The sequence below is a fragment of the Hoplias malabaricus genome, chromosome 18 (assembly GCF_029633855.1).
Source record: "Hoplias malabaricus isolate fHopMal1 chromosome 18, fHopMal1.hap1, whole genome shotgun sequence".
In the NCBI taxonomy this organism is placed as follows: Eukaryota; Metazoa; Chordata; class Actinopteri; order Characiformes; family Erythrinidae; genus Hoplias; species Hoplias malabaricus.
In genome coordinates, this window is record NC_089817.1 from 23,803,753 (window position 1) to 23,822,269 (window position 18,517).

An 18,517-nucleotide genomic window follows, 5' to 3' on the forward strand; every position below is an offset into this window, starting at 1 on the left:
CCACAATGGACTCCCAACTGACACACACGCGCGCGCACGGAGTAACTGTTGCTTCAGTAGGTAACTCAACTCCCTCCTGATGTCACGAAGAGTAACTGAGACCTTCAGTGCAACCATACAATTGTGAACCGCCTCTACCCGGAGAGAGAGAGAGAGAGAGAGAGAGAGAGAGAGAGAGAGGAGAGAGAGAGAGAGAGAGAGAGGGAGACCGCTACAAGAGGAAAAATTGCGAGAAAAGCGGATTTGACAACATGGCGTACTTTCCCCGGAATAACTTTTTTCTGAGGAGCTGCTGAGTGTTTCGGCACAGCTCTGAATGCCCTACTTTCCTCAGCTCGGCGCGGGCAGCCCAGTGCTCTGAGAGATTCAACTGGACGCTAACTTTAACAGCGGCCTGTGGCTCTTTTTCTCCTCGTTTCGGACGGACACTTTACCATGGGCTGAAAGTTTGGAGTGGTCATTGTCGGAAAACGGAGCGGGCCAGGATGGAGAAACAAGGGACGAGACGAGAAAAGGTAAAACGGTGTGCAGAAGAAGAGAGGGTCGTGTCTTGTGACTTCAGACTTTTAGCCATGCCCTGCATCTTTGCTTTGCTAACGGTTGTCAGCTCGAGCGCCTAAACTCTTTACCATAGTAACGGTTAAACCGTGCCGTGTTGTTGGGGCTCCATTTAGAGACCGTTATTTTTGCTTTTCTCCATCTTCTTTTTTGCTTTGTTGGTCAGTTATGGACTGTTACTACGCCACCGTCACTTTACACCGGTGCATGTCATAGTTTCTTTACTTGAAAACAGACTACAGTTAATAATACGTTCCATTCTGAAGGAGCAAAACGTAGTAAACAAAGAGTGAAACTTGCGAGGCTGAAGTCGAAACCGTTAGGAAGTTGGAAGCTGGCTCTGTTTAATTTTTTTTAACTGTTTCCTTGTCTTGCCTGAGACAAAATCGAATATGGGCCCTTTATACGCAAATTAATCAAAGCTGTTACCTCATTACACTCATTTACTCCACCCTCTGCTCCCTTCATTTCCCATAACATTAATTTTCTCCATCCTTTGCTCACTCTGTTCCCCATAACATTATTTGCCTCCATCTTCTGTTCACTACATTTACTCATAACATCCATTTACTCCTACCCCTACTTACTCCATTCCCACGTAACATTCAATTACTCCATAATCCACACTCTCCATTACCTCATAACAGTGTATATATGCTCTCTGCCCTCACAACATCCTTTCATGCCATTCACTGCATTCCCTCATAATTGTACTCGATATTCTATCCCCTCCATTCACACAGTGTCCATTTACTACTCACTCCAACCAAATTATTACCTTGTAACATCCATAGTCCATTTGGTCTATACTACATTCATTATATCCCTCATAACATCAATTTATTGCATAATTAATTCACTTCAATCCTTCATAATATACATTTATTGCATACTCCATTCCCTACATTCCCTCCTTTCCCTTATAACATACTTACTTCATACTCCATTGATGACACTCCCTCATAACATTAATTTATACTCGATTTCTTCACAACATCCATACATTCGTACTCCATATACTTCACTCCCTAATAACATCCATTATATTTTATTACATTATGGACAGGCATTTTAAAAAAGAGAAAGAAAAAGCGTCTAAGAGACAGGGTTGTCAAAGTGTGTGAGTCTGGCTCCTGTTTTGGCTGTTTGTCTAATGGTAAGCCTGGTCCCTGTGGAGGAAGCGCCTCAGTGGTCTGGCACCAGCACAGGAGCTGTTTAGCATGGAGTTGTCCTTGTAGCAGGTGCTGGATCTGGTGCAGGATTCTGACAAAGCTTCACCACAGAAGTGTCTGTGTGGCCCCTGCAGTGGTTACTGCAGACTGCCTACCAGGGACACGCTTCCATCTTCGCCAAAGAACAACAGTTGCACCTGTGTTTTCTTTTGCTCTCAGACAGGGGAGACTCCCAAAGGACATAGAACGGTCTCAAGAAATGTTCCTGGGCCAGCCTGGAACTCGTCAGGCATGGTGTTCTTTTAAACTGAAAGCTATTCGCATAGAGCCTCACATACATGTGAAGAACATGGCACATGGTAGAACACAGTTGCCATCAACTACCAGTAGTTGAATTATATTTTATATATATATATATATATATATATATATATATATATAGCCTATATATTAGTTTATTCATATGTCCTTTGGCCTGTTTGCGTCATGTACAGTTATACTAAATTAAGACTAAATTGTAGTTACTTATGTCTGACACGGAATGTGTTTTCAGAGGTGTTGCCTAAGCCTATTAACAATATAATGATATCTAATGCAGTACAAACAGACTCAGATTCGAATAAAATTAGCTACCAAACATACGTGTGTAAACCCAGTTACCCCATGTTGCATGTAAATGTCTTAATGGACCCAGCATTGCTCAGTATAAGAAATATAATATTTTTATTCACTGTAATCCATAAAGTTGGGATGGGATGAATGGGAGGATCCACCTGTTTATGTTTATGTGCTGTTTATGTGAACAAATGCAACCAAATCCTAAGAGCAATGTTCCAGTATCTAGTGTAAAGCCTTTATAGAAGAATGTTATTGTACCAAAGTGGAGACAAACACCTAATTAATCTCCTAATTTTCAAAGAAAGGCTGAGTGAGCATTTGACTGCCAACATTGGGCCTTATAGCATACTTAAGTAAACTGTGTGTCTTATCCTTTCCAAATTTTTTCCAAATATAGGCCTAGTAATGTATGCAGTACATTATTCTTTTAGGATGATCTGTCCACTGTTCTAAAGATGGATGACAAACATTGAATAGTGCTAGTTCAGTTTCTCATAAAGTAGGAATAATGGATATAAACCCTGAAAATAAAAATCAAGCAACTAGATTTTGACTAAATGACGACCAAATGAGGTCAGTCAAGTGAGTCAGCTGGAACTGTTCTGAAGCTTTGCTGAATCAGGATTTTCCTCGCAAATTCTGGACGGCTGGATCATTGCCGGTCATAGGGCTGAAATCAAAAGTATCCACAGCCTAACAACAGGAAGCAACCTCCACTGATCCAATGAAAGGTATTTTCCCACTGTAACTGCCTTAAGCCTTTCCATTCCTCTAGAGTGTGCAAATAATGAAGTAAGTAGTAGAATTTTTATATTAAATATATTAAAACACCAGTTCTCTTCAGAGAGTTAGGAGACTGAAGTAATACTTATTCTCCAGCTGAGATGCTTTTCTGTAGTCCATATTGCTAATAATTACAGAAATAAACAAGTCAATAATAAAATTAGCACTGTTATAATTAATTGATTAATCTTGATTTCTTAATCTACTGTAATCTATTGCAGTAATAATCCGGGTGGGCTTTTCATTTTAAAGATATAATGTTTTAATTTACCTTTGGCTAATGGTTAATTTTATTAACATTAATGCAGTAAAGTTTGTAGGAATCTTCAAAATTATACACATCATTTGATATCAGATTTTATTGTTTGACCTTACAAAAAAATCTAGTTACCTGATTTCTCATTAAAATATTCAGAGCGTTACTCGATTACGAATATAAATGACAGTAACAGCAAAAAAGCCTTATGACTTGGTATTCAGGATCTGATCTTTGTTGTTTCTGTGTGACCGTACTTAAGAGGGACCACTCCTGAGATCTGGGAACTGGTCGAAGAGCTTCCAGAAAGCAGCTGTTGCGCAGACACCACAACACCATGAAGGTCCACCCTAGGGCTTCTACTGAAGGGGCATCAACTTCTCCATCAGCCGCCTGACGCGTTCGTGTCCTGCCAAAGCAGAGGCTTGTTTTCATTTTCCCAGGAATGTGCCGTGGCCCCCTGACCCAAGTGAAGCCAAAGGGGGTAGGAGCAGGAAGGGAAGCCAAAAGCCCTGTGGTTGGGCCACGGAGGTGGAGGACCTGCCTACTTGCGCAAATGGAAATGAATGCTAGTTTCAGTGGGCACCAGGACACAATAGGTGTGGGCACTTTCCGTGTCAGCCAGGACCCTCTTTGTTTGTTCTGCTTGACCTGGCCCAAGAAGCAGGTTGAAAATTCCTTCTTTATGAGCTGAGGCCTGGAGTATTATTGGAAAGAGTCTGCAGTTTGACTTAGTGCCTCGCTCAGCTGTTTGAAGTGGAGGAGGACAGAGAGGGCAGCGATTAGACAGAAGAAGAAGAACAGTGCAGAATAGAACATCACCGCAAGCTAGACATCCAGATATTCTTTGGCTGACCTTATGCGGTTTGCGATAGGAAAAATATTCTAAATATGTTTTACAGCCGGATAGCTAACAGGTGTTTGACAAAGGAAGTAAAATATCTCTCTGTAAATGCATTACGGTCCAAGAATCTACAAGAGAGAGATTCGAATTAGCCTGTATTTCATCTGTTGCTTGTTGTGTCTGCGGGAAGTTTACAGCTGTTATATTTGGATCGTAGAAGGGGGTTTGTGTTCTACACGTGTGGTGCGTGTTTGTGCTTGTGGTGGGTCCATGCATACCCACTGTGATGTATTCTTATGTGCATCTGGGATGTGTGCGTGCCTGCTAGTGTGTTTGTGTGCTGCTGCAGCCTGAGGTTTGTGCTCTGTTGCCTCAGCTGAGGAGGGCTCCAGTCTCTCTCCCTGAACTGCTGTACCCAAATTTGTCTTTTCAGAACGACCTCCACCAAGACTCTCATTAAATCTCCCTGTGCGTCCCATGTGGTCAACAGCCAACAGAAACACACCCAACACTGTTATCTGTGCCTGCCCTGGGATAATAGTACATGCTACTTCAGAAAAGCTTTACAGATGGGTTCAAGCTTCACTGTGGAGTAATAAGACTCCATGATGAGAATGGCATTTTCACTTAAAGGTGCAGTAAACAATTTCAATCCGATATAATTTTACATAATTAATCAATGCGAAACAAATACAACACAAAAAAGAACTTCTAAAGCAAAACTCAAAGGAGAGGAATATCAATGGATGTAGACTGTCAACAAAGACATGTTTGATGCTCAAGTCTTGGTCGCTTGGTGTTGGAGCTGCAAATTTGCCAAACCCCACAATCAGTAGATTTTTAGAAGGAATTGATTTCATCAAACCAACTTCAAATACAGAATTTTATATTTTCTGTTTAAAACTGTTCTGTTAAGAAATCATGTGGATTTTCAACTTTCCCTCTGGAGAAGGGAACAACATGGACCTTCAAAATGGATAACTGGACTTCAAGAGCCCTGCTGGACCTCTGAAGGGACTTTTACACTGTCTGTATGTCAGTAACATTAGCGTCAATAGCATTATTATCTACCGGGCTAACATTGCTGACAAATACTATGTGGGTTGTTATTATTGGTATAGATACTGACTCAGACACATTGTGTTTGAATTGCAGTAGTCATTACTATTATTGGATCATTTGCACATTTTTGTGTCCTGCACACGGCCTGTCGTAATTCTTACAAATTATATGTGCTCTTTTAGTAAAACAAAAACACAAATCTGAGGAACTCTTTAAACCCTTGAACCCTAATGAGTTCAGATCCTCATCCTCAGTGTATATGACTGACTTTAATTTGATAGTTGAGTAAGCTGAGTAAGCAATGATTGTTACAGAAATTAGTGAATGGTACACAAAAATAGATCCTAATAACTGAATAATAAACTTAATGGTTAAGTGGATCTCTAGTTTGAAAACAAAATGAATACTTGACAGCAAAATAGGGGAAAAATGTACCAAGAAGTCTTCATCTCTACTTGTTATGATCTTTATTCTTTTTACTTTGATTGGGGCATATATGGCAGGGTTTGGGGTGATGCAATTAGTTACAAAACACTTGTGCTTTCTTCTGCCTCTTATCTCTCTGCCTGCCCTCAGTCTATGCGCTGCTGTCTCTCCTCCCTTCTTTCCTTCTTCTCTTGGCCCTGACAATCACTTTCATTTTTCAGCTCTTTCCTTTTATTCTCCATGCTGTCTGTTCTTCTTTCTTCCTCTTTGTTGTGTGCAGGAACCCAGATTCAGCTCTCAATCTGCTCTTTCCCTCTCTTTTCAGCTCCTAGAGGTGTTCTGATTCTAACTGTTAGAAGGTGCAGTTTTTGCCAGCAATTAAGGGAGGAAAAAAAAAACAGTTACAGCATTTGGCAGACACTCTTGCCCAGAGCAACTTACAGCTTTAATCTTGTTACAGCGGTAGGCTAATGTGGCATTTGGAGTCTTGCCAAAGGACTCTTATTAGTATAGAGCTGTTTGCTTACCTGGAAAGGGAATGGAACCCAAATTCATGACACAGAGGAGTGTTTGGTGAATTTTATTGTGATTTTTCTGTGTTTGATTTGAAACCCAGGGGTGTGCATAGTCTTAATTTGTTGGAAGAAGAAACATTCTTTAAATCTTTGCCTTATATGTCTCTTTATTTGACATGAAAACAAACATAAACATCTAGTGTGCACTCAGAACTGTTGGTTCAGAATGCAAATCAATTGGTCTTTTTTGCATAGCTCATTGTACTATAAATGGGTGATTACACACATATAGCAAAATGAAAGTAAAAAAAGCAAACAATTAACATTTAAGGGTTAACCAAGGTTCTCAAGCACTCCCCCTCCTTTCTTCGTTTCTGGGTTCCTCTTGGCCTCTTCTCTTTCACTCGTCCCTTAGCTGCAGCTCTAGCTCTCCTCCGTCCTTCCTTTCTTTCCCTCTCTGGAAGTAATTACCCTGCTGCGCTATCCCAGAGTTCCCTTGGAGGAGAGGTGTGGCCTGTGCCAGAGCTTACAGGAGAGCAGAGCTGGGGAGTGGCTCTTTGCTCCTGCCTTTTCTCTCTCTTTCTCTCTCTCTCTCTCTCTCTCTCTCTCTCTCTCTCTCTCTCTCTCTCTCTCTCTCTCTCACTCTCACTCACTCTTTCTCGTTCTTTCTCCATCCTCGTCCCTCCCTACTCTTGGGGATGCTCCAGATGTGAAGCTCTGAGGTGGCTACCCATAAATTTCCTGCATACTCCTAAGACAGCAGCAGCCACTGCTGTGTTCCTCCCTGAGGATTTGGCCTTCTGGCCAAAAAACAGAGCACAGTCTTGCAGCAGCATTGTCCTGACACTGAAGCTCTGTTTTTCTTTTTGTAAATGCCAGCTCCCCACCCCCACTCACTGCAGCTTCTCCCGTTTTCTTGTGTGGAAAAAAGCTTGTCACAGTACTCACCTGTTGAGATGCATTTCAATATTTCTTGCCATTAAAGGGCCTAATCTATCATTTTTGTGGTTCTTTCAGGAATGTTGAGCATTTTGATTCTATCGCGTGAATTAAGTTAATAGAAAAATAAAAGTCATAAATAATGTTTTTTGACAAATACTATTCCTACATTCAGGTGGTAAATATATATTGATTCCTCCCTTACATTTGTACGTACAGACTTATACACCAGACTTGTCTTAGGTAGTCAATGTGTATTTCTTCTCCTGTGTATTTTTTAATATGTTTTATGGTCTGATGAAATTCTGTGCTTGTTTCACAGTGCTGTATCTGAACTGTGCATAGACCTTATTAATGTGCTGTTGTTGTCTGGCATTGTGGTTCTGAATAACAACATGTGATTCCACCTTAAACAAGATATATTGATGTATGACGATGAAAAGGACTCTTGAGTTGATGCTTGACATGGCTCTCATCAAGCAGCAGACTTTAGACTGGAGAAATGTATACAAAGTAATATTTACAATGATAAAAAAAATAAACTACAATAAACTGCAAACTACAATAAAGGACCTGCTATCTGGTGTCCTGTGAGGGTCCTGACTATTGAAGGACAGTGTGAAAGGGGGCAAACAAAGTATGCAGAGCAACAGATGGACTACCGCCTGTAATTGTAGAACTAAAAAGTGCTCCCGTGTGGTCAGTGGAGCTGAGAGAATGAACAGTGAATGTAAAAAGGGGCTGGTCATAATGTAGTGTCTGATTGATTTATATTTCCTGTGCCACCTAATACTCATTGTCTGTCTTGTCTCTTTTGATCAGTTTTCACTGTTCGGGCCAAGGTCACTGGGCAGGGCTGTACATGCTGTGGCTGAGGGCCCTGGTCTGAGCAAGGCTGAGTTCATGGAGAAGGTCCGGCGAAGCAACGAGGCGTGCCAGCTGGGCGATTTCCAGACGGCAGTGAAGCTGTATGGAGAGGCTCTGCGTGCCGACCCACAAAACTGCATCCTCTACAGCAACCGCTCAGCTGCCCACCTCAAGCTGGGCCAATACCAGACCGCCCTGGACGACGCCGTCAAGGCACGCCTGCTTAACCCAAAGTGGCCTAAGGTAGGAGGGATTCTGTGGTTCTGTGGATTTGTGTGTTTACTTTTACTTTCTTAATTGTTGCATGCACACACACAGCCACACTTTTACTGCAGCATAACCCACATATTGTATTCATTTGCATAAATAACTGCCTCCCTGTCAAGGCATTTATGTTATAACATAGTCACCCCGGGTAAGAATACTTAAACCGCACCTAGGATTAATTCTGGGTTGGTAGCAGCAAGAATTATTATTACAGGAGCATTCATTCCAAACCATGGTTTGTCTGTGCAATTCTGCATTCCACTTTCATTTTAAATGCACTTTGTGCAACATTGGAACACCTACTTAATGTTCTCATTTATTACCCTAACCAGCACCATGATGTGCTTTTATTACTACATTCTACATTATACACACCTACGTTTGCTTGAAGTGCAGCCCAAACTGTGATCCAGAGATCGGTTTTATGGATGAACTCACCCAGGTTCAAAGAAACTCTTAACGGAAATGCTCTCAGATTTAATAAAACATAATAAATGTGAAAATTCTCTTAAATACTGCTTACGCATGTGCCCTGTTTTAGCTTGCCATTAACATCTGATCACCATGATGCGATTATGGCGACTGAGTCGTGTTTAAAAAGAGTTTTTCCTCTTTAAATATAGCTTTTACATCCAGATTTGGTTTGGATTTGATGCACAAATAATTTTTAAAGTGGTTAACCCTTATAACATAATTGCCATTAAAACTTCAATCATTCTCTCTCTCATTTGTCTTTTTATGGTGACTGTTGCATAGTATTAAATATGACAAATGATATTTTATTAACTACTAAATATTAAGTAGGAAAAAGGTAAACAAGAAGAATTTATTGTCACTACATTTGTTACAAGAGCCATCAAAAAAAAAATGCTGCAGAAGCATGTGTCTAGATTTGTTCTGTTCTTAGGAATAATAATGTTTCCAAAATATTATCAAAAATGTTAGTGGTTGGGAATGTAGCTAATTAGAATAATAACTAATTTATGTATATATAAATAGGCAACAGTTCCCATGAAAAGGCAAAAGAGTGGAAGAATGTTTGATTATTCAATTACAATTATTCGTTACAAAAAAACACTTTAAAACTTATTTGCACACCTACTATATATTTGCTGTCTTAATGCTGGTGTGGAGCTGAAGCAGAGAAAGCCATAGTTTATAAAAAATATTGCAGTCATGGTGCTGAGCATTCCACACATTTAAACATACAAGGAAAGAAAAGACAGCGGGTTATGTACTTTTGTGCATTGCCAATAGCAACTTCAAGAACACCAGCTGTCGTTGCAGCTGCTTCTTCTTTGACTTGTTAACCCTCTATTTTGCCTATTTCATTGTCATCAGTCAGCTCTGCGTCTTCGTAAGGGAGCATTGTCTGGTCTGGCTCAAAATGTGTACAGAGGATAAAACTATTGCTGCAGTGCGGAGAAAAACAAAGCTTTCAAGTTACAGGATTTACCAGGTTAATTTGAGGAAAAAAAAGATCTTTCTTTTCTCCACTTGCCCTCAGAGAATGGGCATACCAAAAGGATTGTGCCAACAATGAAACTCAAGGGTGCTTTATAAACTCCCCATGTTGAAGAAAAGAGCATTAATAATCACATGCTAAGACTAGATTAGCCTGCATAGAATTAAATGAGTTTGTGGTCTGTGGTGACTTAATGATACACAGCATCTGTCTCGGGAGGCTTCCTTCCAGCTCAGTGACAAATCTGATGTTGATTTAATATGTTGATTTAACAGTGTCTTAACATGAAAGGTCACGAGGTCCAAGCTTCCGAATTCGTTTGTGCATTTGCTGGTGTATTGACTTTCAAGCTCTGAGTAGGTCAGTGTTAAATAACTGACCCACTCTAGATCGCTGTCGAGCTTTGGTTTATGCTACTCTCAAATGCTTCAAGTGTGTACACTCGGATGTAGTGTAAATCTCTTCATCAGTTAAGCTGCTATTAACCCACTGCAATTCAAAGGTTTCCACATTGCTTGTTTAATTTCTCACTTTTCACCCCGCAAGCCTCAACAACCTGGGAGACTTGTACACTCCACCAAGACATTGAGCTGTACCTTACTTTGGTCTCTTTCTGACCACATGATCTTCTCCTCCCTGGCTCAGATCACATGTGGCTAAACCCAAATCCAGAAAGGAACGCTAAATGCCGGCCCATGCTGCTGCCAATCATCTTACTCCAGTGATTCCTATTGGCTGCAAAGGGAATAGAGGCAGGATCGGGCAACTGTTGGATAAAGGACGAGGCCAGAATCATTGGTTCCCTGCCAGCAAACTATAATGTTCTCTATACGCGCATTCTACTTCATTGACTCCTCAGGGAAATGAGGACTCTATGGAGTGAGCCGTAAGACAGAACCGTGGAAGAGGACGGAGTAGGGCTCAGTCTAAGGCAAAGGCACAGGAAGCTTTTGTAGGAGCAGAGCACTCTCGGAAAGAGCCAAGCTCTGCTTCCTTTTAGAGGAGAATAGGAGGAAGCAGTGGGTGTGGGGCAGCGCTGCTACTTTGTTGTGGAAGCCGAAGCCCTGGACGAGCTTACCAGCAAAAACTAGCACGGTGAGGACAATAACGGCAGTGGCAGCAACATTCCTCTGCTTTTTTACTGCCTTTAAAGCTGGATGGGGTTTGAGTTCTTGCTCAATACAACACACTCAGTGTTCATGTCCAAAAACATCAGAAGTCAAGATAGATTATGAAATACCTGACATATTTTACAATCATAAAGGGTGAAGGTCTCAATAACTTGTGTATTCCAGTTCACGTCCATCTGTAAAGCAATGTAACACTGAGGAGAATGGAAGAATTGAGAGAGAGAGCAGCATAGAAAGGCAGTGCCCTTGCTCTTGGTTAATAGATTTGTTTGTCTCCTCCCTGTCATTCATGCTGACACTTTTCAAACCATTGAGAGAAAGGTTATGTGGAGTGATGAATGTGAGGAGGGCGCAAATGAGCACAGACAAGCAGGACTTCATTGACATGCTGCAGGAGAATTGTGTATTTGTGGGAGTGTGTGGGGGCGTTTGTGAGTGTGTGTGTAGGCTGAGTGCATGTCTGTGTGGTCGAGTAAGGGGAGGGCTGGTTGATATGGCCAAATTATATCATGATTACAGCTGTTATCTAAGAATTATGTTTATCCTATCCTATTATGTTATCCTGTTTCAGTGAGAAGTAAATTATGCAAGATAAGTTTTATGCATATAATTTTACTAAAGTCTCCAAATAATGAATGAATTAACATTAAACGCCTTATTTTCTTTCCTTCTTTAGCATTTACTGGCTATTTTTGTTTTACAGTTCTGTATTTTAGGGTTTAGATTCTAATCATTTATTTGTTTGCGTTTGTTGTCATTGTTCATATTGTACTGAGTGAGAGTTATCATATTAAGTCTTAAAGGCTTTGTAGAGGAATCTGGAGAACTACAATTCTAGTAGAAATCAACTCCTCAGATTGAGTTAATTCATAAGCACTGCATATTTTTAATTTGCAACAGTATGTTTGAGTAAGACATCGACTGTAGCTTATTTGTGGCAAAGGTTAAATTGACAGTTTTTATTCATTGTTTGTATCCAGTTTTTTTAGTTTTGTAGCACTTTGGGTATGCATTTACTTTAATGCTGTTAGCGGTATCTCAAATTTGAAGTCGGTTCCACTTAAAGCAACCTGTAACATAAAAAATAAGTCATTATTACCCAGCTATGGAGGAGAAGTGCTTTTCAACGTTCAAGAGCTCTCTATTTTATTCTCCCTATTACAAGTCAAATTGAGTTTGAAGCTATGAATACACAAGTTATGAATACAACCTAGTGTGTTTACATAGATAAAAAATGTATTAATGTTTACTAGGGCGGCACGGTGGCGCAGCAGGTAGTGTCGCAGTCACACAGTTCCAGGGACCTGGAGGTTCTGGGTTTGATTCCTGCTCCGGGTGACTGTCTGTGAGGAGTTGGTGTGTTCTACCCGTGTCGGCGTGGGTTTCCTCCGGGTGCTCCGGTTTCCTCCCACAGTCCAAAAACACACGTTGGTAGGTGGATTGGTGACTCAAAGGTGTCCGTAGGTGTGAATGTGTGTGTTGCCCCCTCCAGGGTGTATTCCCGCCTTGTGCCCAATGATTCCAGGTAGGCTCTGGACCCACCACGACCCTGAACTGGATAAGCGCTTACATAATGAATGAATGAATAATGTTTACTAGATCTAACCAGATATTTGTAAAAAAGTTTTAATTTGATACAACAAATACGTTTTTGCCGAAATCATTAGTCTTCATGGATTCCACCCTCCCGCAATCTTGCACAATGCCACCCACCCTGTGCTTCATTTGACACATATGAAACCAGCCAGTGCCTTTTTTTTTTAAACTGCTGCAGATGTACTGCCCTGGAAGAGAGTGCCAACCACCCAAATCTGTCACATCAACTAACAGACACCCATGCTGGCTTGCACTGTGCAAACTGATGAAGGGAGATGAGGGGCCATCCTACTCACCCAGCGAGCGAATCTAATTGCCCTTTCTTGGACTCCTGGCCTCAGACGACTGAGGCATTAGCGTGTATTGAATTGCCAATCTCCTGATAATAGAGCCAACTTTTTGACTGCTGTAAGCCCCAGCAGTTTTTTGTTAATTTTCTAAAGCTTCGAATAGCTTTTTTGGCTAAAAGCACTGTTGTTTTGTTTAGGAAACACTGCAGAGATCGATGTAATGTTGACACCTGCAACATGCTCAGAAAAGTTTATTTAGACGTCATCTCTCGCATGAGATGCTAGTGCATTGTCACACTGCCCGATGTAAAAGCGACCCATGTGGTTAAAGCCACTCTGTTTACACCATGTTCCTGGTCTGCATGCATTTATTCTTAGCAACTTGCTCACACCACCGTGAGCCAGTTTCCATGAGGCCAATGAGCCAGAAGTTTTTCATTCTGTTGTTTCCAAAACAGATAATGTAAACAAGGCTATTAAAGTTTTGAAAACTCTTTCTTCATGTGGCTGACCATCGCATGCTTGCAAGGTTTTCTGTGAAGAAGAAGGCTGGAAGACAGCATACTTTCAACCAAGGGTCACTTTAGTGTCATTCAGAAGTCTCAGCATATATAAAAGTTTGTTTATTTGATCCCACCAATGATGCCTCTGTGAATTTGTTAGTAAAAGGACATAAAAGGATATGAAGGCCCACTAGAGTGCAATGGAGTGAGGCTACATAGACAAGACAGGCAAGGCGGTGTCATTGCAGTGGACCTGCTGCTTTATTACTGTGGGTTCACTGCCCCAGGTCAGTTTTAATTAAGTCCCACTGACCGGGGGCTCTCTGAGAAGGCCATTTACTACTGCCTTGGCTCTGTAGTTGGCCAGTGCAGCTCAGCGTCTGCTTTACTCTGTTGCCCACCACAGACTCCTGTGTTGGCACAACAGCTACTTCCAGAGCAGTTCCTTTGGAGGGTGAAAGGGGAGTGGGGAACGGTGGCCCAGGCTGCACAAAAGTCCCTATAATGCCCTGGACATTTTGCATGGGAAGTTGCTGTTGTGTTTTTAGTTTTTTCAGGCAAGAAGTTTTCACTCCTTATTCTTTTGATGCCAGTTTCTGTTAAGACAAAACATCTCTTTGTCATTCAGATTAAACGTTTCATGGGTGAAAGCATCTGCATCTAGTGGACATCTACATCCAGCCTGTTCTGTGGTCTCCTTCTTTTCTCCTTGCTTTCTTTGAATCTTAATTCTAAAGGGTAGCAGTGAGTATTTTGGCATTCTTGGGTCTTATACCACACGGTTGCTAGGTTATACTGGTCAGGCCAAATGACGTTGAGGTGGGATACGTGGAGATTGCAGAAATTCTGCCACCTTACTGCTCCTCTGAAGCACCACACTTCAAAGGGTTTCTCACGTCCATCATCAAACGTTTTTCTCAAATTCTAATACTTAGAATTTGCTATTCTGCCCACTTTCATTTGTAGCTTTTTCCTTGATCAAAGACGAGGGCTGTGGCCTGGGCCCGCGCTGTATTGTGAATGCAGGATTACGCGGGAAGCAAAGATAGAGATAGAAACGAGCATGGACTTGCAATTTCAAGATTAAACCAGCAAGGAGAGAAAGGTTGTGTATTGAGTCCTGTCCTGATTTTCAGTTGTGCCAATACTAATGTTGATACTGAGACATGAGGAGGATTAGAAAATGGTTGGGCATCAGTGCAGCATTCTCTGGAATTCCTGCATGTTTCCGTAGGCCAATTTATACTGCAAATGAGAGGGAGTAGTTCTGTGGGACATGATAAAACAACCGAGTCTATTTGTATTTAGGAAATCCCAGAACGAGCAGTGTATTATAGCCAGCAGTGCATATCTTATTGTTGTTAAAGAGCGCATTGTTCTTTAAGCAGTTGGAACATTCACTTCTGAGACTCTGAGACATATTTTATGGTCTCTGAAGCAACAGGAGTCTGGGAAGATCCTTTGTCAGACTACTCTCTGGACCTGATGCCAAGGCAGCAACCCACAAGGCCTGCTTCCCAGGATGCACTGGGGCCAAGGCCTGTTGCTTCTCGGTAACTCTGAGACACTTCTTTTATAGCAATAATGCAGCCACAACATATTTTGTCGGCACAATGAGGCATGCTGAGATGTGGTTTAGAATAAAAAATCTATGCACAGTTCACCATGCATGGAATTTAGGAATTCTGTTCGCTTTCAGAATCCTGGTATACGGTTTTACACTTAGAAAACTAAGGGTGACTCCCATTTTCATCGCGGCCCACTGAAATGACACCGCTTTGCCTGCCTTGTCTATGTAGCCTCACTACAACTTAGCCCTACCCCTCTGTTTTGCCTAGGGTTAGGGTGTTTAAATGACAGTCGTATTATCTTAGTTTAACATAGTATTACCCTTTTCTTCATAACAACCATAAACCATTACTAGAAGTATGCTGGTGTCTCTGTAGTTAACTGGTTAATTTCCAGTCCCACCATAAGTGGTGAAGCAGTTATATTCTGGCACTTGATGCTACTGCAACATTTACAACATTTAAGGTGGAACTGACAGAAGAAAAAGCTGCTGAATACGAAGCTGAATCCAGCTTTGTATCACAGAAGATTTAGGAATGGTTTCTGAAGGCAAATTGAATTGAATTGAATTGAATTTGTTATGTAACTTTCCAGCAGTGTTCCTCTGATATCACTGCAGCACCTAGATAGCACCTCTAGCCTTGCAATGAAGCAGACGTATCAGGCCCTTGAAGGGACGTCCTGTTTCATAGGGGGGAGATTTTAACCACTGCGCTGTACAACTATTAAAAGAGTGAAGATGACACTTGAAAACTAGGGGTAGAGGTTGAAATAAGAAATGGGTTTATATGGAATATAATGGACATTCAAGTATTTAACTTACTCATATCACTGGTGTTTTTGCTTCATTTATAATAAATCGATTAGTTGGGAACATTGTTAAATGTCTTCATTGATAAATGTATGGTTTGTCGGGCTATTGTCCAGTAACTGGATGATTTGTCTGAGACTGTCCTCATTGTTTCATGTGTGTTGTAATCTGATAAGTGGTTATTACAGATGGAAGTGGTAGTAGTTTTTCTATGGTCTCCTCACAGTATCAACATGCCTAGCTGTGTGTCTGAAGGCAACTTTGTGAGTTTCCAAGACTGTGGGTTCCTCCTCCTCCTGCTTTTCACCTTTTCACTCAGTTCACTCCAGTTCTTTTTAAGGGTTTTCAGTCACTGGGTCACTGCTGTACAAGGGTTTTAAGGACTGAACCAAAAGAGGGAAACTTGGAGAGAAGGTTCTGTTTGGCCTGTTGTAAGGCAAGCTTTATACCACATCCATATGGCTGTGTTAATAGGAGTTCACGGGCATTCTAATGTTAATCTGGCCTTTAAGGCCAGGAGAGTTCTAGACTCCAGGCAGTGCTGCACTGCAGACTTCCTCTCTGTCCCTCCCACACGTTGCTTTGTCTGCGTCTCTTGCTTTGGCTTTTAGTTGTTTTTAACATGCATGCCCACACCACAGAGCCAAACCCCTCCAGTCCTGGCACCCTGCTTGGTGCTTGACATTGTGCCCTTGCTGCGAATGGGTCGCCTGCTAAATCCCTATAGACTCATGGGAGAGAAGTTAGTCACACTTCCTGAAAGCTTTGGAGACAAAGTCAAGTTTTCTGCAGAGAATGTGTTAACTAATTCTCTTAGGAAAGTCAGGGTTTATATTTTGTGTTCGTACTGTTGTTCATAGGCTCAAAACGCTGATCCTGGGCTTAATATGGTGGTTCTTAAACTGTTCCCCAGCAACACAATGATAGGACAAAAATGTGCTTGATATGCTCAAAATATTTTTGACAATATAGACACTCAAGGTGCAGTACATTCCTTGGGAAAATAGGGAGTCCTTTCAATCACCACCATTGTGCAGCATCCCCCTGAATGATGCAACATCAGTCAGTTAAATCAGCTATTAGTGAGAGAGGTGATGAGAGGGTGTGGTAAAAAACCTGTAAAATTATTGCTCTAATAGCTGATATTTATATGAAATTTACATAATCCTCTTGTGTTCTTTTTGGTTAATTATGACAGATCTGGAAGGAGATCTGCATTTTTCCTGTTATTAGAAACTAAATTCAAATGTCTATCAGAAAACCCCAATGCAGCCGTAAAGAACATGGTTTCTGATCCACAGCGAATGACAGGCAAGTGTTTGTACTGTATGTACCTGGAGTCTACTACTTTACTAGTTTAATATTAAAATATTTTGGGTTGTTGTGCCTCTCAGCATCAGTAGAATGATCATCATGTATTCTGCTGATCGAATAAACAAAGAATGAAAACAAATATGGCTTTTTGGTCCCAAAGTACATGACAAGAATGCTGCTGATCATTTTAGCCCTCCTCTTTCTAAAACACCTTCTCACGCCTCAGGAAATGAATGTGCTATGCCTTCATTGATGTACTACACATGACCAACACCAGAGGGACCCATTGAACCACGATTTAACAGGGGTCGAGGGGGAAAGAGTAAGGCATGAGTAAAAAAAAAGTTCATAGAATATGAGAGGACAGACTGCAGTGTATGGGATCACATCAACAACATCGTTCTGTATCTCTAATTCTGATCTCACTGGGGCGTTGTCTTCTGACGCCAGTTTCAACATATACTTAGAAGCTCTTCTTCCCTCCACACAGAAATCATGTGCACACATGCATGTGCGCTTCTGTTAGACATTAAGTGCCTGGTTTGTTTACTGCCAGCTACTAATAAACTTGCACTTGTGTTGTGGAAGATTATATATAAAATGAAACCATGTAAACCGTTTGCTAATTGGATAATAAAGTCCCGGCCACAATGCAGACCGAGTCCTTTAATCATTTCAAACATTCAGTGTGTGTTTTTTTAATACATTTCATTACTTTTATTTTTTAAGGAATGTGTAAAAAAAGAGAAGAAATGTCAAACATCTTTGTCAGAGCTGATCCGTATTCTCCTGTTACTGAACAATGGCATTAATACTGAGGGAAAAAAATAAGGGTCTTAGGTCCGGTCACATGAAGATGAGAGGAAAGTGCTGTGCCACTTCAAGCATCACATGAGGATTTGTTTCGCTACTTTTCCCCAAATGAGATGGACGGCTGTAGCCAGGGCCCCGTTCTGAAACACACACACACACACACACACACACACACATACACACATACACACATATATATATATATATATATGTGTGTGTGTGTGTGTGTGTGTGTGTATATGTATATATACACACACACACAACACACACACACACACACACACACACCCCCGCTAGAGTAAGCTCTGCTAGTGGACCGCTCAAGCGTGCTAATTCCCAAAGGCGCAATCCTATGTTTCGCATCACAGGCACACAATGACCGCTTTCAGGAGGAAACAGAGCCTTTGCATTATGTCGAGCTAAACAGTGTGAAATCTGAAAGGTCACGATGTGCGCATTCAGGTTTAAAGACCTCGCATGCGGTCGCTAAAGCATCTTATTCCACAGCGCTCAGAAAACACAGTCATTCAGGAGGTGCAGAGAAGATTCGCCTCTGCTCAAGGTGAGCATGAGCGAAGGTGACGTGTGACGTGACTATGTTTTGATAATGAATGGAAAGCACTTCCAAAGCTTGTAGATTTCATCTGCCGCAGAATAGCTCAAACACCTTTGGAGTAAACCACTCAATTCCTCTCTGTCAGTTGGACACGAAATTGATG

General features: G+C 41.3%; 1 protein-coding gene across 2 annotated transcripts in view; it reads left to right on the forward strand.

Annotated features, from left to right (window-relative positions):
* The first annotated feature begins 214 nt into the window (after window positions 1–214).
* ttc28 (tetratricopeptide repeat domain 28) overlaps window positions 215–18,517 on the forward strand; it is a 260,887-nt gene continuing 242,584 nt past the window's right edge. For both annotated transcript variants that reach the window (XM_066650646.1, XM_066650647.1), the window contains exons 1-2: window positions 215–515; window positions 7,996–8,283. In XM_066650646.1, the coding sequence (XP_066506743.1) occupies window positions 486–515; window positions 7,996–8,283 (318 nt within the window). In that variant the 5' untranslated portion in view covers window positions 215–485. The remainder of the gene's footprint in view (window positions 516–7,995; window positions 8,284–18,517) is intronic.